At 43.3% G+C, this 24,609-nt stretch overlaps 1 protein-coding gene across 1 annotated transcript in view; it reads left to right on the forward strand.

Moving 5' to 3' along the window:
- Positions 1-24,609, forward strand: part of SIGLEC1 (sialic acid binding Ig like lectin 1) — a 267,397-nt gene that overhangs the window by 154,964 nt on the left and 87,824 nt on the right. The window contains exons 13-14 of the mRNA XM_069632266.1: positions 17,592-17,891; positions 23,178-23,432. Of these exons, the coding sequence (XP_069488367.1) occupies positions 17,592-17,891; positions 23,178-23,432 (555 nt within the window). The remainder of the gene's footprint in view (positions 1-17,591; positions 17,892-23,177; positions 23,433-24,609) is intronic.

Here is a 24,609-nt window from a genome sequence, read left to right on the forward strand (position 1 = left end):
CACGTCATTTTATCCATTATTTATTGGTTTGGCATGGTATAGTATTGTTTATTTATATAGCGCCTATACACAGGCAAGTGTTTTGAAGCACTCACAAAGGGTGGGAACAGGGGAAAAAAGTGTCACCCAGAGCCCTTGAAATTCTGAGCGATAATTGTCTACCCAGGCAGAGTAAGTGCATAAAATACATTTAACAGTTTGGGGGAAGCAAGTGGGCCTGCCAGCGATTCTGCAGTTTTACAAGTGCAATTAAGGGGGGAAGACAGCGGTTTAAGGGGTGAAGAGATATTATCCCTTTTTCTTGAAATATTGTATAGATGTGTGCTAACATTTGTTTATAGCTTGCCCTAAATGCTCAGAGTTAATTTCACATCGGTGTGTTTGTTCAGCATTATATGACCTGGGGAGCCAAATGTAGCTCCTGGTGCCTGTTGGTGTCAAGCTCACCAGACTCCTCTAGGCTACAAGCAGGAGCTAAATTACGCCCAGATCCCCACAATTTCAAACCCTGCTTGAGGGATGTTTGAAGAGAGAGAGAGAGAGAGAGGGAGATAGAAAGAGAGAGAGAGAGAGAATGAGAGAGACGGGGCAGGGCTAAGTCTCAATTGCAGGGTAGCCTCCTTTCAAAGATTCTGGTAGCCCCCAATCAGCAAGAGCCACACTTTGCAGGCTCCTTTTAGGCTGGAGCACTAGACTCTGTTAACACCACTCAGCATGTCTTTTTCTGGCAGCTGTTTCCCTATATCTCTGCAGCAGTAGCACTGACCATACAAGGCCGCATTCATGTCCTACTCTCTCTTAGGAAATCTGTCTGGCCACTGGACATGGCCCTGCCTTTTACATGTGGTCCAGTAGGGACACACCTGGAATTCAGCAGGTTATAGCCCAGAAGAATTATCCAGAGGCTACAACCAACCAGTGGAGTCCAGACAGGCATATGTGTACAGGGATGGACACAGGGTAGGAAGGTTCTTGGTGTATCCTGACCGTTAGTTCTTATCGTCTACATGGGATGATGTGAACATCATCGCTAATATTGACAATGCCTGTGCCTTCACCATGCCAGGCGTATCAGCAGCATAGGGCATAGTCAGCCATATCCCCCTCATCAACAGACTAAATGATGTTGTTGATGTCATCCTCATTGAAAGCCCAGTAACAACCCATCTAACTAACCCCTGTACGATCAACCCCTCACGGTGTCACCTGTGGAGTACCACAGGGATAAGCCTATGTCATCTTCTTTTCAACATTTATACTGTTCCACTGATAGGACTCATCAAAGAACATTGCCTCACATGGTGTAACTAAGCATATGACAAGCAATCATCTTCAAACTCAATAAAAAAAATAACAACAAATCAGAATCAAAATGTGACAATCAGCAAATCAAAGCACTCTGCATGGATGCATGGTGGGGAGCAAGAATCCAACCAAAAGCATTCCTCGCCCTACAACCCCACAAGATACTACGATCCAGGAGCACTGTGCTTCTGGTGGTGCCTCACTACAACAGAAAACATCAAGGAGGAGGCTTATTGTTTGTAATCATGACCACCAGACGTTGCCCAAAAGAATCCACATAGATGGAAGACCATCTAGATGTCCAGAACCCCGCTCTTCAACAGATGCCAGAAAGTGAGGCACCCTTCTGATATTCCCAGGATCTATCAGACCATAACGGAACTCCTGAGCACGCAAATGCGCACCCATCCAGAAACACAAGATATCAGAAAGAAAGAAGGTGAAATTGACATGGGACACGCTGTCCTCCAATCAGGCGCTGACCAGTGTGGGCTGACTAACTATAAACACCAACTGTGCAATGCCACCAATCCTACACATACTTGCCGAAGCATCAGAACACCGGGAGCACCATCAATAGACCAGATTCTAGGCATCACCTCATCTTAAGCCAACAATAATCTCCTTAACCAACACGACACTGCACCGTACCACCATAACACTTACCACTCCATGCCAAACACTGCAACCAGTACCTCAGATCACATGTGCTACATTATTCTGGCAATGAGTGGACAACAACAAAAGCTGGCACCTGATTCCATCCGCCACACCCTTATACATCTGAAACACTCCACGCTGTATGCCATTGACCACTGCAACAAACCTGATACCAAACACACATTCCTGAGCGCATGCCCAGGCTAGGCCTCTGGACCGGGCACACAGGAACCTGCAGAAGATTAACCCTGAGATTAACCCTTTCAATCTGCACGCATTGACACAGCAGCAACAGCAAACTTGCTACGCTCCCTCCACTCATACGAACAACTTACCCCAATGAACTCCAACCTCACCAATTCTTCTGCAGGCCCAAAAGCACCACGAGGCAATGGACAGGGCAAAAAAGTGCTATCTAAGACACAATAGCATAGCATAACATAGCACCACGTGGAAGAACATCACATTGCATGATTAAATCAGAGACCCCCCATTATGAGGCAATCACTACCCTTCCTGTATGTGCTCATGTTGTTTCAGAATCAGTCTGCCCTCCCTTCCTCCACATCCAAGGCCCTGTTTCATCAGAGTGAACTTCATCTACCAGCATTCTTTGCGGAATGCCAGCTCCTTGCCCTGACACTTCCCCTAGTCCTGTAACAGGTCTGTTTCACGTCTTTATGAGACTTCTGTGTGCAAGTCAGTATCAATTTAAGAAGACCATATCAGTCAAAGCCCTCCCATTGACTACCACAAGGTATGTTAGTTTGGTCAGATTTCTTTATGTCCTGGTATAGTAAATCAAAAGAGATTTGTAATTACTGTAACTATGTACAAACCATAAAATAGTGTGATGCTTGGGGGTCAACACTAAGGATATTTATTGCATTAATAGTATTTTCTTTAACAGGCGAAATGATATTGTTTGCTTTACCATCATAAGATAAAGTGCACCATAAACCACCAAATGTACATCATACAACAATAAAATCATCATTTTTTGTAAACGTACAGGGTTCCAACCATGCACATAGTAATACATGCACAGAAAATAAGAATTACATTTTTCAGTTTTATAGAAGTAGAAGGTTATAAATGACCTTTTTAATGGATGCTTCTGTTACCCCTCTAGCTCTGAGCCCACCCTCTCACCACCACAGGGTAATCTACATTCTGCCTTTTTCACTATGGATCCTTCAATTAACACTGGATAATTGACTGGATTCATGAGCCTGGAGGAGCAGGAGCTCCCTCCATCTACTGCTGGAGCAGTAGTCAGCCCTGCACTGACGCCCTCGAGCCCTGCCTAACTCCAGGTATGCCACAAGCCTCCCTCAGGTGCATTTTGGAAAACGGAGCGCGACTGTGCCTTTTATAGTCAACTCGCGGCGGATTATTTATTAATATATCGGTGCCGCACTTGCTTTTCCCAGTGGCCCATTTCTACTCAGGATTTGCCCCCTTATTGCACTCGGAGTGCATCCAGCCACCATTGTGACCCACGAGGTCTGCACCACTCCAAGATGGCCGACCGTCACCGCCTCAACCCTCCACTCGGCCCCACAGCACTGCAAGCATCGTGATTGGCTCCTCTCCCCTACTTGGGAGCCAACCACAAGCCGGCAGGCTTGGAGCCGGCCCACCACGAAGGCACACACAAAGGCACTGTGCCTGTCTCCAGCCTGTCTACATCGTCGAGCCCAGAGCCACGACCCCTTGCCCTTCAGCTTACAGGGTAAGCATACTGCCCCCCTCCACAAACTACTCCTAACCCTCTAGCCAGAGACCTTGAACTGTTCCCATCCATCACGGACCCGGCGTACATGCACCTCCCAACATTGCTACGTCCAAGGTCCCACTTGCACCGTTGTGCTCTCGAACTGCAACATAATGTTTCAATGCTTAATCTGTATCTATTTAACCACCTACCATCCACTACTCCTGCGCAACCATAATTAACCTCCACTGCGGCTTCTCGCACTGCACAAGCATAAGTAACCAACCCACTCTTGCCTCATATTAGCAACATGTTTTTTTCACCTGTTTGCTGCCCTGGCCCTGCCTTGCTGTATGCTGCCACTTGATAATTGCATCTGCACTACGGTCGCCCAGAGACCACTGTGATATTGTGTAGTGCCTTATGGTCGCTTATTGACCACTGTGATATTGTGTAGTGCCTTATGGTCGCCCAGAGACCACTGTGATATTGTGTAGTGCCTTATGGTCGCTTATTGACCACTGTGATATTGTGTTGTGCCTTATGGTCGCCCAGAGACCACTGTGATATTGTGTAGTGCCTTATGGTCGCCCAGAGACCACTGTGATATTGTGTAGTGCCTTATGGTCGCTTATTGACCACTGTGATATTGTGTAGTGCCTTATGGTCGCCCAGAGACCACTGTGATATTGTGTAGTGCCTTATGGTCGCTTATTGACCACTGCGATATTGTGTTGTGCCTTATGGTCGCCCAGAGACCACTGTGATATTGTGTAGTGCCTTATGGTCGCCCAGAGACCACTGTGATATTGTGTAGTGCCTTATGGTCGCTTATTGACCACTGTGATATTGTGTAGTGCCTTATGGTCACCCAGAGACCACTGTGATATTGTGTAGTGCCTTATGGTCGCCCAGAGACCAGAGACCACTGTGATATTGTGTAGTGCCTTATGGTCGCGTATTGACCACTGTGATATTGTGTAGTGCCTTATGGTCGCCCAGAGACCACTGTGATATTGTGTAGTGCCTTATGGTCGCCCAGAGACCACTGTGATATTGTGTAGTGCCTTATGGTCGCTTATTGACCACTGTGATATTGTGTAGTGCCTTATGGTCGCTTATTGACCACTGTGATATTGTGTAGTACCTTATGGTTGCTTAGAGACCACTGTGATATTGTGTTGCGCCTTACACCTTACTGACTAGTACTATTGACTACTCCGTGCCCTCAGGGCAACCCAACAGCCAACTCATGGAACTCAGACACACCACCACACACGCTACTCCTCCCGAGATCATACTCAGACAGTACAGACTTAGAACACGCACACTCCCTCTAGCTTTCCTCTCCACACCCATGCAGGTAACACCTAGGAACTCACTCCTAGGCTCTCGTACTCACGCCAAGACCTGCTGCCCACCATACACTATTACCCGCAAGCACCTTAACAGGTCTCCGACGCTCGCTCCAACCTCACATGACCAATGTGAAGTCAGACATCACTTGACTAATAAGCCTACTCACTCTACCAAAAAGCTTATCCCTATTACCAACCTCAAGCCACCACAACTTAAAAAGCTCCAACACCTTAAATGTGCTCTATTAAATGTTCGTTCACTCAACGCCCACGCTTTAGAAGTCAATGACATTATTACCAACCAAGACCTAGACATGTTAGCCATAACAGAAACATGGTTGCACCCTGCCTCTGGCCCGACTATCAGTTTAGCTGTACCATCAGGTTACTCGATCTTAAGACAGGACAGATTAACTAAAATGGGAGGTGGAGTCGCACTAATCTTTAAAGACACCCTAGCCTTAAGACAGACTCCCGCCAAAGGGGAAGACTTCATTGACATCCTCTCAGCCAAACTTACCCTCTCCCCCAAAGACACAGTAAACATTCATGTCATATATAGACCCCTAGGCCCCACCAATAATTTCAAAGGCATAGTCAACCATATTCTTGGAAAAAACATCAAATCAAACTTCCAAAACATTGTTTCTAGGAGACCTAAACCTTGGATATAATGATAAACTTGACAAAGAAGCTACCGCCCTCACCAGAAACCTCACAGATCTAGGATTCACACAGATAGTCACTGCCCCGACCCATAATAAAGGCCGTATCTTAGACTGGGTGGCTGACCACAACTGTGGCTCCACCCTCAACTCCAACACAGCCCTTCCATGGTCTGATCACAACTGCCTTCAATTCTGCATCCCCATATCCTCCTACTCCATACCTCTTATTCCAGCACCGGCCATGCTAGCCAGAAGTGCCAAAAAACTTACAGCAGACAATATACGTCCCCTTCTCAACATCCCTTGCCTAGCACCCCCGTTCTCCTCCGACCCCAGCATTCTAGCAGAGATCTTCAAAGACACCCTCACCCATGCCATCAACGCTGTAGCCCCTCTTGAAAACAAAAAAGAAAAAAAATCGTTTCACTCCAACTCATGGTTCACGGAGGACTTATTAAATCTTCGCCAATGCAAGCGCCAAGCCCTCAAAACATGGCAGGCCAATCCCTGTGATGCCACCAAAGTAGACTTTCTCAGTATCTCTAAAAAATACAAACATGCCATATTCAAGGCGAAATCAGAAACCTACAATAAACGTATCTTGGAAGCCAACTCCCACTCAAAAGAGCTTTTCACCATCTTTAAAGAGCTCACTATCCCCCCAATTTGCACAGATGAGATTGTTAAGGATGAGGCCTGGTGCAACAGCATTCAAACAGCAATGTTAAATAAAATAGACCTTCTTCAAAATAAAATAGCAGAACACTTTAAGGCTCTGCACCCCCAACAGACCCTCTCCGTCAATACCGCCAAAGATGAGCACACCTCCAAATTCGATTTCTCTCCAATCACCGAGTCGGATACTCTCCACATCCTCAAACAGCTCAAACCATCTCAATGCAAAGGAGATATATGCCCCCCCAACATCATTAAAGAATGTGCGGCACCCCTCGCACCAATCATCACAGCATTCATTAACGCCTCATTCAAGACGGGCAAAGTCCCTGACAGCCTTAAAGAGGTGTGGGTGCGCCCACTCCTAAAGAAACCAACCCTGGACCCTGCCCAACCTAATAATTATCGGCCCATTACTACGGTTCCATTTCTCCTAAAAATCCTAGATAAAGCTGCACACATGCAGATACAGGCCTACCTGGAAAACAACTCTGTCCTAGGTAAAAGGCAGTCCGGATTCCGCAAAGGTCATGGCACTGAAACCGCCTTACTAGATCTGAAGAATCAAATTACCCTGATCTTAGATAAAGGCAAGCCGGCCCTTCTGCTCCTCCTAGACCTCTCGGCGGCATTTGATTTAGTCGATCACGCCATCCTCACGAACCATCTCACTCAGGCCGCACATTTCTCCAAACAAGCCACAAATTGGATCACCTCCTTCCTCGAAGGTAGACTGATGAAAGTGTTTTCCAATACAGCCAACGCAGAGCCTACCACCATCAGGTATGGAGTCCCTCAGGCCTCATGTACGGCTCCCACCCTCTATAATCTTTTTACCAAACCTCTCTTTGATAAACTGGACGCACTTGGGATCACATACACCAACTACGCTGACGATACCCAAGTACTCCTCCCGCTCAGAGGACTCTACCACCAGGACGCAGCCACCCTCCAAAATATATACGCCACCATCCAAGCATGGATGGCCACAAACGGTCCACATTGACGCATCACTCTCCATCGACAAGCAAGTCAACTCCATTGTCTCTGCCTCCGCCCTGAGCACTAAGCTCATTAATGCAATCAAACCTTTCCTAACTAAAGATAATTGCCTATCCATTGCCAGAGCCACCATTGGAGCCAAACTAGATTATTGTAATGCGCTATTGGCTGGCACCTCCAACTCCAATCTCAAAAAACTCCAAACAACACAAAATAATGCACTAAGAGCAGCCCTCAATATACCTAAAAGGGACCACATCGCGCAAACCAGAAGGGAAGCACACTGGCTACCTGTTAAAGAGCGCATTACATTCAAAATACTTACCACCGCACACAAATGTATTAACCTGTCTGCACCTTCATACCTGTCTGACACGCTAGTCAGATCTCACTCCACTAGACCAACGAGACAATGCCACACCAACCAACTTAGGGTCCCACGCATCAAACGAGCTAAAGCACGTGGAATAAGCTTCCCCTACATCGCCCCTAAGCTATGAAACGCATTACCTAGCACGCTCAGAGCAGAAACCTCTCTCACTGCCTTCCGAAAAAAACTGAAAACCACCTTGTTCAACTAACTCCTGCAACGTCATGTCTTCTGACCCTCTCCTCCTCCTCTCCTCTCTTCTCCTCCTCTCCTGTAGCTACTACTTTTCTCTTGCAACTAAGTAATGACTTTTCTGTATGTATAACAAGTCATGTTCATATCTGTAACAAGCGCCACGATGCCCTCTGGGCTGTCTGTGCGCTTAACAAATGCGAATAAATAAATAAATAAATAAATCCTTTCTTAACAACAGGACAATGAGGGTTTTCTCCCAGTCCGCAGCTGCGGACCCCTCCCCGATTACATGTGGAGTTCCCCAGGGCTCCTTCGTGTCCCCTACCATGTATAATATATTCACCAAGCCTCTATTTGACAAACAGGACCCTTTGGGTGTCATCTACATCTACACCAACTATGCATATGATACCCAGATACTCCTACCCCTATCTGGACACTATGACTCAGACCTAACCCTCCTTAACAAAATCTATAGAGTGATTTTGGCATGGATGGCATCCCCTGGCCTTTGCCTGAATGACGACAAGACTGAAACCCTAATCCTCGGTGTGCCATCCCATCTCAACAAACTCAATGCACAATACTCCACCTTCACCATCGATGGCATTGCCATTAAAGTGGCAAAAGAAAAGAAAACATTAGGCTTTTACTTCGATGCTACTGAACTTGGGTAAGCAAGTTTATGCCACATCCTCCGCAACAGCCTATACGTGCAAGCTGATTCATGCTTGCAAACCTTACCTTTCCACCAAGAGCCGTAATGCGCGGAGAACTGCCCTAAGCATTCCCAAGTGAAAACATACTTCTCAAGCCAGAAGAGAGAACAAATGGTGATCCATCAAGGATTGGATTCACCTCAAACTAGTCTCCATCGCTCACAAATGTTTAAACAACGCTGCCCCACAGTACCTCCAAGAAACAATCTTCAAAAAATCATCTTCCCATCCCACCAGGGCTGGCCAATCCTGTTGTATTACAGTCCCCAATTTCAACCTGAAAAGAGCAGGGGGGGTGAGCTTCCCGGTCCAAGCCGCCCAACATTGGAACACCGTCCTCTTGCACCTCCGAACAGACCAGTCCTTACTAAGCTTTAGGAATAACACCAAAAGATGGCTGGTCTCAAACGACATCTGACTGTAACCTTGTCTTTCTGTAAGCTTACACTGTACTATTTTCAGTGCTGCTCCTGTACCTGCTATCTGCCTGTATTCTAAATATTATTACCTTACCATGTATTGTATATATTTTCTGCCTATAATCTCTGAGTGCTGTATATTTTCTGCAAACTCTTGCAGCACCCAGATACCGCTGGGTGAGGTGTGCTCTATAAATAAAATAAACAAACAAACAAAACAACAAACAAACACGTACTGCGGTTGGAGTGATCTCACCCGAAAGCTATGAACACGAGATGGGATGGCCTTCAATTTTGGTTTTTGAGCATGTCTATCCCATTAACAGACTAAGGATCTGCATAAGAATCCCTGAGAATGCCAACATAGTAGAGGTCCTATAAGACCATACCTTGAAAGACAACTGCTAACGCAGGAATTCCTGTATGGGATATTTCAGACTTATACAGTCCTGATGAGGACCACAACAACAAAATAAAGAGCATGGCAGTAGCTCTAGGGGCTAAAACACTGTGTGTCGACATACATTTTTCTCACACAATGTTAAGCATGCACATTGTGTAATTGGTCATGTTTTGACTTGAAATTTTGGTACACCCCAATTGTCAGGAGGGTGCCACGGAATGATAATATTGTTTCCCCATAATAATTCGATTCAATCTGTATTAAAGGCCTAATTTTATTTATTTTATTTATTTGCATTTATAAAGCGCACAGACAGGCCGGAGGCACACTTGGGTAGATGATGTGTTACATGGAGGACGATATGGCTACACAAGGGTTACATGGTGTATAGCATATCGTGGCGTATCAGATTACTTATAGCTGTTATTACCTGTGTACACATCACCGCCTGGCCTGCAGATGCTGTAGGCTTCTGTGGGGGGTTTAGGAGAATAGCCTTGTTTTGATAGCTCAGCAAAACGCAAAGTGTGAGGGTTCAGATCTGAGGGCGAGTGGAAGGAAGTTCCATTGCCTGGTAGTGATGAAGGGGAAGCTTACACCACCCCCTCTGGTACACTTAACTTCGGGTACAAGCAGCAGGTTAGCGTAGGGTGTTCTTGTAGGCCTAGAGGAGAGGGATATGTTAACTCTCTGAGATAGGTAGGGAGGGACTGTGTGATGGATGCACTTGATATTTGTTTAATTATTCCTGTGTGAATCAATGTGTCACAAAATCTGTATCCAATATGTAATGTGTTTTATATTGATGAAAGTCTGATATGCTTCAAGAATGGAGTTGTCGTATATGTTTGTCATAGTTTGTTTCATTTGTATGTCAGTTTATGTTTTCAAATGAAGGCTGGTAAATAAAATGTGGTCGTTTTTAATTTGTGGGTTTTGTAACAATTCAGCAATTGTTGGGTGAGGGTCTATCTAAGTTTCACCCTGATCATTTGCTATTATGCTCCTTTTCGAGGGGCCTCCTTGCACGTCACAAATACCCAATCTCCCACTAATGTGACGTGGAGGCTGTAGCGTCAATACATTAAAGAGTGATTCTCACTCCAGCCTTACCCGTTTTAGGGATGGGACACTCTTTCCAAAGAAATCCATACCTGGGAAAGAAGAAGAGACGGTGTTCCACTTTCTTACGTGGGATACCCTTACAGCGACACTGTGCCTCACGCGCAATCTTTTTATGCAGCCTACTTGTATAGGCCGCCACCTGCAGGCATGCCAACTTCAACGTCAAGAATAGGAGCTGTTGGGGAACAAGGGGTGGACAAATCAAAATACTACTCTTCTTTGCCTCAAGCCAGCTTGCATAACAGGTACAGCCTAGCCATGTCTCCTTTGCATGCATCTCTCAAGGAAAGTCTCCATCAGAATCCCTGCAACCATCTTGTCGAGATCCTCAGGGGAATCTAACATGAATTGGAGCACTGGCCTGATAAATCAGCATCTATGTTGCTTTCCCCATGCTCTAGAGTGCTCACCTTCCTCAAACGTCCATTGCCTACAGATTGAACAACAGCCTAACCCAATAGCTGCGAGACAAAAGGCGTCTATGGCCTGAGCAGATGTCAATTCTAATTCTAATCTCAGTGTGCCTCGTGGGAATCCCTTGCTTTCTTTCACCAGAACTTTCAGAAAACAATCTTCGGCCGCAGTTGGCTCCATCATTGGGATAAAGGCCCAGATCTCAGTACCTCCAATGATGTGTTAAACAACAACAGCAAGGCAGCAATTAGACCACTACTATTTCGCTAGTTAACCATGTAAGGGAGATACAACATTTTTTACCCATAAGCTGCAAATGTAAACGGCACTAGATACTTAGTGCATTTCATCATTTCTAGTGGAGTCCTCACTATACTCATGTTCATTTTTTATTTTATTGAATTTATGCAGCGCATTTTGCCAAAGGCGCTGAACAAAAAATAGATCAAAAAGCAGTACAATCACAAGAAAATGTAAACATGAGTGAAAACAGATGAGGGAAAAGAGGGCAGAGTTAACTGACAAAAGAAGATAAAAGATGTGTTTTTAGGTTTGATTGGAAAATACCAAGAGATGAGGGAGAGCAAAGTGAGAGGGGAAGAAAGTGCCAATGTTTAGGAGCTAGAAGAGCAAATGAACGCAAACAAGAAGAAGCACAGGGTGGTTTTGGAACAGTTCAGAGAAATACATTCTGTGATTTTAGAGAGTGAGATGGAAAATAAAACGAGAGTTAGGAAGAAAGATAAAGGGGGGGCCGACCATGGGTACATTTGAAAACAATTGAGAGAAAGTGGTAGAAGAGACGTAATTCAAAAGGGAGTAGTGAAATAGAAAGTAGAGAAGATATAACAGGATACTGAGTGGTTAAAGAAAAAAGGAGACGAATCGAGGACTTATAAACAGACCAAAGGGGAAGAAGTTGTGAGGCAGGGAGACCAAACAACAAAGATGAGCATTTGCGAGTAAAAAACAGAGAAAAAGAAGAGATTTCATGCCATGAAAAGAGAGATTGGGGCGAGCATGATGGATTTTGAAAAGTGCATAAAGGCAAGAACTAGCAATAGAAGAGATCTGAAGAGAGAACGAGAGGAAAAGATTAAACGTATTGTCCAAATTGCATGCAGATGGTGAGAAAGGTAGAGAAGATGGGGGGAAAGAGAGAGGCGGAGGGGGAAAACTAGGAGGAAGAGTAGAGGCAGAAAAAAAGCAGAACCTCAGTTTTACAAGGGTTGAGATGGAGAAAATGAGAAGACATCAGGCTTTGAACAGCAGAAAGACAGTTGGAAAAAATGGAGGGCAAAGCAGTCAAAGGAGGAAAAGGAGAGAAAGATCAGAGTGTCATGTGCATACAGATGAAAAGAAAGATTGAATGAAGTGATAAGAGCAGAGAGACGAGCAATATAAAGAGAGATAAGAAGAGGACCAAGTACAGAGCCTTGAGGAACGCTAAATAGGAGAGGAAGTGAAGGAGAAGAGTGTCCGGCCTAGGTTACAGAGTATGACCGTTGGGAAAGATAGGAGCAGACCTATTCAAGAACAGACCCTGAAATGCCCAAAGTGGAAAGAGGGGGTACAAGGAGAGAGTGATCAACAGTATCAAATGCCACAAACAAGTCAAGAAGAAGAAGAGTAGAGGAGAGCTTGGAGTGACGAGCAGACAGGAGAGAGTTAGAGACGTGTAAAAGAGCAGTATCTGTACAGTGAGAAGGATGGAAGCCAGATTGAAGAGGAGGGATAAGGGAGCGAAGATTTAGATAGGGGTTAGCTGGGCATAGGCAGCTCACTCAAGAATTTTAGAAAGAAATGGCAGTTGTCATAGGTGGAAGTTGGCAGGAATACATGCATCAAGAGTAGGTTTCTTCGGGATAGGAAGAATAAGTGCATGCTTAAAAGTAGTAGGAAAGCAAGAGTCTGCAACGGGGGAGGTAAGATAAGGAAGGAGATGAGGATAGACCTGAGGGATAAGAGAAAAGGGAAAAGGATCAGAGGGAGAAGCAGTGGGGTGAGCATGTGCCAAAGAGCAGAAGTATCAGAGTCTGCGAGAGGAGAGAATGAAAAAAGAGAATGTGGAGATATGACAGAAATGGGAGGAGAGGAAGAAGTAACAGAAGAAGCAAAATCTGAGCAGAGATTTGACACTTTTGATGCAAAGTAATTTGCAAAGTCAGAGGAGGAGAGAGATGACAAAACAAATGGATCAGGCGCTTTAGGAGACAAAATATTGTGAAAGAAGTTCATAGAGGTGACAAGGGTGATGGGATAGAGAAAGTGTGAGTTCTGAAAAATAAGATTCTTTTGCATCAAATAAAGCAGAGTCCAAGGAAGAGTTCAAAATTGAAAGCGCAACAAGGTCAGAAGGGGATTGAGTGCTATAATAATAGTGGATCCGAGTAACTTCTAGCTTCCTAAGGCCATCACCTTCAGCTTTAACACACTGATGATCCGTTTCGTGCAACATAATACACCACTAGACTTGCAATGAGGTGCTGCAACTAAACTGTGTAATCCTCAAAAAACATTTATAACTGGGGTTGAGTCTACCTGGGGCACATCTGCTTGTACAAATGAAAGGGGGAAGAACACTAACGTGTCTTCTACTTTGAGAATATTTTTAGCAGTTACCATTATTTCAGGTGCACATGAGTGTGTTCGCCTGGATTAAGGAGACCCTAATTTAAAAGCAAATTAAAAAAGCCTGTGGTTGCCCACAGGAGACCCATGTGCACTCTTATCGGACCAAGCCCTTCTATACCCAACTCCAAAGCACTTTTAAAGCTTAATCTCATGCGTGAGGAACACATTTTATTAATACAAAACTCAACAAACAAATTGGTACACAAATAGTGGTTACAGTTTGGCCCAGAGACTGTGCCATCACTGTTCCGAGAAACAAAGTTGCACAGGTTGTCCTAAACTAATCAAACACAGCTCAATAATGAAAATCATCAAACAAGTGTTCAGTATTCACACTTAAATTGTTCATATGTAAGTTTAGCTGAAGTCAACTGAAAGGATTATATATGTCACATGACACATTTCCGATATTACACAATATCCATCTTCAGGGCTTTGAGTTTTCTTTCTGACCCAGTTCTAATCCTGTATTTTCATCTGTTCACCTGAAAATATGTGATAGATTATAGTTATCCTAGGGGTACTCTCCTTTCTATGTAGCTCAATATCCAGATACAAGACAATACATAACTAACCAGAGCACACGGTCATGGGTAGGACTAACCTGTAAGAGAAGATACTCTATTACTCTTAAGCTTGTAACTATAAAATATGCATTGTATAGGTGCCTCCAGCAAGACACACAACTCAGTCTGTGTTGAAATTACCCAGTGCCCTTACCCAGCTTCTAATGACACTCGCTTGCTGGGTGTTCAGAAGTTTTCCAAAGAATCTCTGCAGTATACTGATGAGATATAACTGTCAACAAAAAGTCAATATGTCTCTTAGTCTAAATCCCCAAGTCATTAAGTATGCAACATCAAATCAATCTTAAGTAGCACTATTGTGTCGTAACATTATGTGTGGCAACATTCAAAAGGAATCTGGTGCTGTATCACACGTATCCATACCAGAGGGAGGTACTGCCACAAGTGCCCATGAAATTCTGAACTCTAATGTGCAATAGCAATCTGTTGTATACAGGTCCTATACCTTGGTAATGAAGACACATTTGAACATCTGTGCTCCTCCGTATTGGACACAGAGTGTGTCTTCTGTGTGCAACCACAGGCTTTCTTCATTTTACATCTGTTTGTACCCCACTGATCTCCCATGGTCAACAGGTTTGCCATTTCCTCCTATCCACAGTCACTAGAGCCCTTAAACAAGGAGTCAAGATGCTACTATTGAAGAAGCCTTCTCCCAGCTCCTCAGTATTAAGCAACTACTGCCGTATCACTGGATCATCACACGATTTTATAAGGTGCTTGAAAAGGAGGTGAACTCCCAATTGTAAAGTGAGCACTTGGCTTTTTTTAAATGGCCTCTGTTTAACCTCAAAACTGTGTTTTTTCTGCTTTATAACCAAATCTGTTTGTGGAATATTTGATCAGAATCTTAGTTGTCTTGTTTGAAATGTAAACCAAATGAAGGTTCATGAAGTCAATTCATATAGTTCTAAGTAAGCTGGGTGGTTAAGAGCCATGTTAAGAGATCAGGTCTTGTAAGCTAACTAGTGAGTATCACTTATGATACTTCATGACACCTCCTTCTGATTCTGATACTGTCGATCACTGCACTCTCTACTCAGCTCTGTCTTATCTTTGTATCTCTAGCTCGACTCACTCCTCTGTCTTTTTCTCAAAGGATGGTAATGCTGCTTCTTCACATCTCCCTCTATCCATTGATGTTACCCAAGGCTTATATCTGGGGTTGCTTCCTTAATTTCTTGTAATCTGATAATTCGCAGTTCACCTTCGAGTTATGGGACCTTGTCAGGATTTCAGAAATTTCTTTGATTTACAACCATAAATTTTATTGAATGCATCCTAAAAAAAAATGTAAGGAAGGAATTTTCCCACACAACATTTAATGAACCTTCTATTTTGTGCAGTTATTATTCCAAATTCTAACTTTATATATTGTATACTTAGCGATTTCTTAAAATGACATACATATTTTAAAATACAACTTTCTAAGCAATTTCAACTTTCTAACTGATTTAACCAGTACATATTTGTATTGTAGATGACAGTCATACTGTATAATAAAATAGGAATTACTTTCCGCTAATATAATTTTATAATAGTTTAAATTATTTCCTTCCAAAGATTTTTCAATATCTCTGTAAGTTTTTTGTGGTTAAAAAGAAAACGCTTTGTTTTAAGCTTTAATGGTATTCTACCTCCTATATTCTTGGATTTTTCAAAAACCAAATATCTTTTTTTTTAACTTGACTTTTTATTAAAAGCTTTAGTGTAGTTTTCTTTAAGTTTGACTCCTACATTCACCTGTATAAACTAATATACAATAAAGGTAAATGAATATTGCAAATATTTATGATTTAATCACAGATCAAAGTCTCATCGGCAATGGTAAATACAAATTATGCTTGCTATTGAACTTCAGAGCAAATAAATGTAGTATCCATTGGAAATTATCACCCATGTCAAATAAACAATATTGGGGAGTTTAAATAGAGCTTTCTCAGACCATTTTCTATTTGAACTTTCTCTGCTAATCCTAGATTTTGACAGCATCTAATTTGACCAAACTATTTGAGTACAACTCTATGAGATTGATAATAAGGCCCCCTGCATACCACGTTTTGCCAACATTGTCCATAAAGTGGGACAATCAGCTCTGTCAAAAGCATTGGCAAGATCACAAAGGCTTACATACAATTGCCTTTTCTTTCCTAGATTATATTTTGTAGCCAAATGGTTGAAGGGTATCTAGTGTACTTGCCTCTATAGTAAATCCAATAAGATTGAAGGGTAGCAGTCGAAACACTTCTATCCAGTCCTTTCCTTTCTCTAATCTGTGCTTGCATAATACTTTTGCAGCTGGATCTTAAAGGGCAATCATTCAATCATGTGTTGAACTCTTTATATTACCATCATTAGACAAAACGTATTAGAACACTACCCTTCCAATTTTAAACAATTATTAAAAGGGGTGTAAAGGTTTCTGACCAAAATGTGCTTTTCAGTTTAATGTATCAATTACATTTTCATCAAATATTTAATATTTCATTGCTCTTAAGCCCTTCATTGTTTTACATAACCGAGCAACTACTAATCGGTTATTTTTGATTGATTACTCATGGTTCTTTATTGGAGGATTTAGCCAACAAATAATTGTGAAGATGTATATGTGGTTTTGGCATCTGCAGGATTACCTTTACCCCTATTCTGCTAAACCTCGATTCAGTACTCTCCAAATTATTTATTCCAAATTATGAAATGATGCAGCCGAAATCAAGCTTCTAGCAATTTCTTTACAATTTCTACAACTTTTGTAATGTTGTTTGGTCCTTTTTATATTTTCATCTTACTAACATTGCCCATTTTATTGATTTACCTAATTAATTTTGCGGTCTGCCTGGATGGCTGTTTATAAGTCTTATAGGATTTGAGGAATAACCAATGGGTTATTTATCAATGGAGTGAAAACATGTTTTTTACTTTTAAATTAATATCTTTAGTAATCCATATCTTTTACAATCTAGTAATTAATGCAGATTAAAATATGTATTTTTATGGAAAGGTCCTTGTCAGCTCAGGCTGCAATTCTATTAACAATTCTACTTGTGGCACTGGTCTGAACATTTATGTAGAGTTGTGTGGTTGGGGAAGACCCATCTGTGTACTTTTTTGTCCTATTTTCTGGGGTGGGGTATATGCCATTTTTGGGGAGTAAAAGTACGTCACATACTGTTGGACCAGTCCTACGTGTCCTCAGTGCTGGCAATTCTTGGTGTAGGCCAATACAATAAAAAGTGCCTTATTTGTTTTTCATAAATCTATATTTAAGACTATATACTAAACTTAAAAAAAGGAACTTAAGAGCTACAAATCATGGATCATTTCTATCTCATTTTTTCAGATGCACCAAGAAATCTCTCAACGACCTCCTTCCTGGAGATGCATGGAGGGCAGCTGGGTATCATCCAGTGTTCCGTAGACAGCGATCCCTCGTCTGAAGTAGCTCTGTATAGAGGAAGTGTTCTCGTGGCCTCCACCAGCTCCCACAACATTCCTGACCAAAGACACAGTGTGTCGTCTTCGTACAATTCCTTAAAACTGGAAATCCAAAATGTCCTGTTAGAGGATGAAGGAACATACATGTGCTTGGCAAATAATACCTATGGCAATGTAGTAGCACAATTTAATTTCACTACAGACAGTAAGTACAAACTTCAACTAAACAGTTTAGACTTCTTTGGGAGAAGACTTTGACATGTGTTTTTGTTCACAGAAAATACTTTTACTTCTGCTGAGCTTTACCTACTTCTTGCACACAACCATTCTTCTATGGCGATGTGAACCAATTCGGGGGACTTTATCGGCTGGTAACGCCCTGGGTCCCAAGTTATTGTGAGGGCTTTAAAACTGGGCCCTGGCACCATTACTAGCTGTGAAGCCCCCCGAACAGGTGCTTATTGCTGTTAGCACCCCCAGGCTAACCCTTGGAGTGTCAACAGTAATACAGTTTATGAATAAATGGGTTGTGGCAAGAGAATGACCCTTTTATGCAAACAAAGGCATCCATTCCTCATCTGAGATGGCCATCATGGACCTGGAAGTCGGGGCTCCGATATCTACTGACATCTACCAGCTTCTGTCTTGTAGTAGAGGAAAAGGGCAGGTTCAACAGTCACATGTGCATTCTTAACCACAGCTACTGGAACTCAAAGTTCAAGCAAGCAGTGGTGGCTTTTTAACCATGAGCAGCACTGGTTCAATATATCATAATTGTGTGCCTCCAGAAGCCTGGTGGAACTTTGTGAAAACTAAACATAAACTGTGTCTGATTCTAACATCGTAGCTTCTGGGGTCACACAATAATACAGCCACAAGCATTTGATGCCATTGTATTGTCAGCTTCGTGGACAAGGGACACATTCATGACAAGGCCTGGTCAGTATTAAGCTCTGGGATTGCTGTATCCATAACAACCATTTTGGCCCCACTCAAGAAACCCTCTCTTTGATCCGCCTAAGGGGATGTGTCACCGTCTCCTGAGCACAGAACTCTCACAAGGGGGTTAGCTGGAGCATATTGCTTCCAAGACCGCCCTGCCATTACAATGGGGCATTCACGCAAGGGTGTGGCTTACTAGAGTCATTTAGATGTAGGTATGGAGAGGAAGGGGGGTGCTGTAGTAGCCAAGGATGCAGCAGAACGACTCCTCGTCTTGGATTTTAGTAAGGCTCCCAAATGTTCTGTCTCCTTCCCTACTTTCTGCATACAAAGTATTCTGGGTATGACATCAGAAGGCAAAAGACACTTGTTAGAGCCAGTAGGATTGAAGTCTTAACAAGATTAATATGAACCAATCTGCTGTGGCATTTTGCCCATATAAATGGGGGAGACATGCCCCTAGTTGATTCATCTTTACACTCTGAAACAGGAAGAATTCATCTGGAGCACTATTCGGAGTACAGTCCTCTGCCATAGATGTGAAGACAGAGAGCTCCAGGGAAGAGGGGGGTGGTACTCCCTAGCCATCTCAAGGGAATATCTGGGGTTACTAGTGTGGATCAAGGTATCTTCGGACGGATAACTGGAACCAGAATGCTTCTCTCTGGGGGTGAAGGAACCCTGACAACCTTCCTGGTGTGGAAGTGCAGAATAGAGGACTCTGCACTCTCCTGAATTATATGTGTTATTTATATTGCGCTTTTGCCTAAACACTTTAAATAGAATATATTTGCGTACACTATCACCCAACCGAAGTAGGTATTCATTTATTGATCTTGGAAGGATGGAAGGCTGGGTTGGCCTTGCCGGGATTCGAACCTGTGACCTGCAGATCACACAGAGATTGCAGCAACGAGTGCTCAACCCGCTGAGCTTTCTTACCAGAGACCCTGAGCAAGGCCTTCCAGCAACTCAGAAGCAGCCAAAAGTCTATCTCCCACCTCAAGATTCTTTTGTAGCTGGCTTGCCCATTCTCAGCTCACAGCACGGCACTGCTGCCTTTGACACTCTAAATGTCAGTCAGTCAACTAATTTTATATCGGATAGATTAATCCATGTAAGTAGAAACCATCTTCACCATCAAAATACAAGCAAATACATTGCTCATTCCGTCGCAAGAATGCAATAATAACTACAATTAACTCAATTCAGCAAAAGAAAAAGAAAAAAATAATCAACTATACCTACTTCAACAAGGATTCTCTGCATTTCAATGGTCGCTGGAGATAAGAAAGTAGGGTCCAAGCCACTAATAGAGTATTTGCTAGTAGTACAAATTGGGTAAAATGAAAGTTGCGAAAATAACATCTTTGGGGTGCTCTGCCTCACATAAGCGTAAGCAGGACAGAAAAATTTAAAATGAAGTGTGTCCTGAGAGGGTACCCTGCATAATAGGCAAGATGACAGACCATTGAGCGCAGGCGACCACTTCCTGGTACCCGCCGTGAGAGGCAGCAAGTTGAGCCTAGCCCTCGTAATGAGACAGTGTTCATATTTAAAATTAGGCCAGGACGGATAATCTGCTAGAAGATAGTATTATATGTGCTCAATTTGAGGGCTGGTCCACTTCCCTCTGTTCTTGTTCCATAGTCAGCAGTAGCTCCAAATCCTTTCCTACAATTTCACTACAAAGCATAGAAGTGGCTAGTGATGGGGGAAACCACTGATGGCATTTGAAAGGGAAAGGTGTTTCTTCACATAATAAGTGTAAGAAGCGGATCTGCTTGGGTCGCTTTCTTGTATCTTGCACCTCTTAAATTTGATGAAAATATTAAAGCCAAGGAAACATAGTTAGAACAGATTTGGATTGTATCCCCACCAGCTCTAAAGGGGATGACTTGTAACTGCTTATGACACGACTGGCACACCGTAAATAGCCGATTTAGTGGTGTTAATCGACGGCTCAAGGTTACCCATGCAGTCTACATACGCAGAAATGAATTTCGGGAATTGATATACCCCCAAGAACTGGGATATCAGCCTTGACTTCCAATAGACATTTGTGTACATTTTTATTGTATAGTGAGAGTAGAAAGGGTGCGAGGGAGCAGCCTTGCCGGACTCGGGAATTCACCAGAGAATGGGAGGTACAGTGACGATTTGGGCCAGTCCGAACAAAACCATATTTTTACTGCCATAAATCTCTGAGCGTACTGTGACTAGGTCCACGGGCCACCCCAGGAGTCTCAATTGGTCACAGCTTCACTCTGTTTATCAAAAGCGGCGGAAATGTACATGAATGCGACATAAAGGGCGTCTCATTTGAGATAAATAGGAATAGAGATGATGAGTTAAAAAATCCAGGGCTTGATCAAGGGTACCTCACGAAAACCCAATTGTGTGGATGTTAGTTTGATGTTCTCATCCACCCAAGCTAGAACTGCACAACCAAATATTCTTAGCATGGAATCTAGCACCGAAATATGTCAATAGGAGACTATGGTGCATCTTGAACCTTTTTTAGAAATAGGCCAAATAATAGCCTTTCTCCAGGAAAGAGGGTAAAGGCCTGAGATTAACAGGGACTCAAAACCAATTGTCAGGAAAGGAACACAAAACTCCTCAAGGCTGCGGAATAAGTCTATATAAAAGCCATCCAGGCCTGCATCCTTTTAAGTGATTGTTTCTTCAGGGATAAAGTGCTTCACTTTCCTGCTTTTCTAGCCTTCTTGATGCCAACTTGACCCAATCAAGCTCTTTATCCTGACTCGATCCCCGATTCAACTCCATGAGAGCAACCAACTCTCAACCACTGCCTCAATCCAACGAGAGCATCTTCTCAACCCTACTTGAATTCTGGCTCGAACCACTGGAAGCCATCAGCTCGACCCGTCCTGAATGCTGACTCGAGTCAGTGGAATTATTGTCTGGGCCCAACTCAAAATCTGACTTCAACCACTGGAAGTCATCAACTCAACCTATCTTGAACGCCGACTCACCTTGAGGCTGACTCGCCTTTGGAAAGTGTGATTCAACGTCTCAACACAGGCTGGACTGCAACAAACCAACTGGAAGCCCCACAGACAAGGAAAGTATTACAAAGTATTTGAAGTGATCCTGTCCATCTGACCCTTCTTAAAGTGCCTTAGTGACTTATAAGACTCCACACTCTACCTTTTTACAGACATTTTCAAAAACTTAGACATTTGTTGCTGAAATCAGTGGCTGTGCACCCCTGTCTTCAGACCCAGAGTGGTCCCTTTCTTCCAAAGCCAGCGTTCACTTTCTTTTACTTTACAGGGGTGGGTTATAGTGCTTTTGACTAGTTTGTTTAGGTGTGTTAGTTTCATTAAAGTACCATATTTTTCTAGAACCTTGGTTGGACATGCTTTCATTTTGGCACCACAATACTGTTGTTGTTTGGCTTACTTCTGTTCCAGTCCTCACCCCTCTGAAGAGCATAACCTGCCCTTGGCCTGTGCTATCCTACGTGGGGAAGGAGGTATATATCTGTTGGGCTTTGCCTGTTTTACCTTTATGATTGGATTGCTGCTGGTTTAGTAGTAGTGTGGAGTTGAGTAGGAGTTGCATTGACTACTCTTCTATGTACTCCTGCAGAGCAGTAGTTATTTTGTCACGTAGACTGATGTCCACTTTTAATGTATTCAGCTAAGGCCCCAGAAACCTTTGCTGGTACATTTACCAGATCTCACCACACTTACCAAGTCACCTGATTTCACTTCTGGGGTCCCTCTATATTGGGTGTATGCTGGTAACACACCACCCTACTAAAGACTCTTGTGGCAGGGTCAGTAATGTACCTTGATGTAGGATGACGAAGCTGCTTGTCACTTGTCGCCACGCCGACAGTACGGTCTGCCTGCATACACAACCGCGGCTCTGGGAAGTCGATCTTCTCTCTTGCTATATCCAGCTGTACAGGACTCAGTGCCTCTGTAGTGACCCTGTTTACCCCATAAAAGGCAGTGGAAAGTCAGATGCAATATACCCTTGCTGTGATCTTAGGCAAGCCTGTTTCCCTCTTCATTAGAGCTTCAGAGCCTAGCGCCCTCTTTGTTCGGGCTCCACAGTGTCCCTCCCTCCTCTAATATACCGGTTTCCATGAGGATACGCATTTGATCCCTCATCCCAATTCCCCATGCTTTATTCTGTCTAGAGAGATGCGATGACTACTGAAACTCTCCTGCAGCAATGATATGAGTTCTCTGATTTACTCATGAGTTACCAATTCTGCTGAAATTTCACATGCAAATTCAGCCACTTGTACAGAATTTTTCCCATGGTGTACAAATGTCCTAAAGTGATTTGTGAACTCCAGTGGGTCCTTTTTAATCACCTCAAATATCCTTCACCCATTTTGGGGACCCCAGAAATTTTCCCAGAATAACATGCCTAAATGTTTGCATCCAGCCAGCTGCTATATTTATTGTTTAATTGACACAATAGTTGTTTCATCTGTCAGTGTGTGGACATACCTGACTGCATTCCCTTTGCTCTTCCCTTTTCAATGTATTCTTGTGTCTTTTAGGTGCCAGAATTGTGGTGACTCCCTCCACTGAAGTGCAGGAGGGACATTCAGTAACCCTGACCTGTGCTGTTTCAAGCAATGCCCAAGGAGCCTCTGCCTACACCTGGTACAAGAATGGACACTGGCACAAGCAAGGCTCAGAGAGGACACTGGTGCTAAAAGGGGTATCCACTCAGGATTCGGCTTCCTATTACTGCAAAGTGCAAAACAGCAAAGGAGCAAAGTCCTCGTCGCCAGTGTCTCTAAACGTATTGTGTACGTCGCTCGTAGATTCCCACTACCTTCTACAGTACGCGCAACAACAACACAGAACTGTCTTGAAATCATTGACGGTCAATGCATAGGTTGGACTTCCACCAATGATCGGCAAGGCCCATAGCATAATTCCAAATAGCATTAAACAAATAAAAGGGAAAAACGGTACAATAGGGTTTATGGCAAACCTACCTGTTCAGCAAACTATGGGCCTCATTCCGAGTTGGCTGCTACACAGTAAAAGTGCTGGTATTAACGTTTACTGGTGCTTTTATTGGACCGGCCAACTACAACTTTCCCAGCAGGGTTTAAGGATTTACCTCTAGCTAAAAGCTGGAGGTAAATCAACCCCCTACCAGCAAAATATGGCCTATAGGACTCCATGGAATGAGGATTTACCACCCTTACCGGCACTTGTAATCTGCCCGTAATTCCGCTGACCAAGTGCCGGTAACAGCAATTCCATTTGCTGGTTTTATGGTGGATTTACCTCCGGAAATACTAGCAAACTTGTATCGAGGCTGACTGTCTTGTTTCAGAAATGGCTAGAGTTCATCACGGCCATGATCATGTCCATGCATCTTTTAAGGAGGTCTTGACATTTCTCTGCCTCCCTCTTCATATGGAGCTCCTTCTCTTGCTTCCTAACCACATTTTCATGCTTCAAACGTCCCAGCACCACCACCAATTGCAAGGGGCTGTAGTATGCTTCATTCGGGGTGACAGCTGCACTGACTTTGCTTTTGATTTCCATGCTCTTACACTCTTTCCAGTTGTGGGGATCAACCTTTCTATATTAACATAACGAGAACCTCAAGCCTAATAACAACACTATTGTATGTAAGTTATTAAAGGAACATAAAGTCACCCTATATTGTTTAACACTAGCCCATGTCCCAGCTATCATTAGCACTGGGAACACATCTTCTAAATGTAAATGATAAATTCAACTTCATCACTGAAACATTTACCGCCATGCAACTGTCATATGGACACTATCGCCCACATTTCTTCTTTTCTTCATTCACTCTGTTGTACAGCTCTGGTACTTACAAGGCTGAAAGGAAGATATGATGGTGAATGTTGGTAGGCCGTTGTTACCCAGATAGGTGTCTTTTTCAGGGTATCTAGCCGTAGCTGAATTGCTCCATTGCACGGATCTTAGTCTCATCAAAAC

This window comes from Ambystoma mexicanum, chromosome 6q, assembly GCF_040938575.1.
Source record: "Ambystoma mexicanum isolate Mex_15411 chromosome 6q, UKY_AmexF1_1, whole genome shotgun sequence".
Taxonomy (NCBI): Eukaryota; Metazoa; Chordata; class Amphibia; order Caudata; family Ambystomatidae; genus Ambystoma; species Ambystoma mexicanum.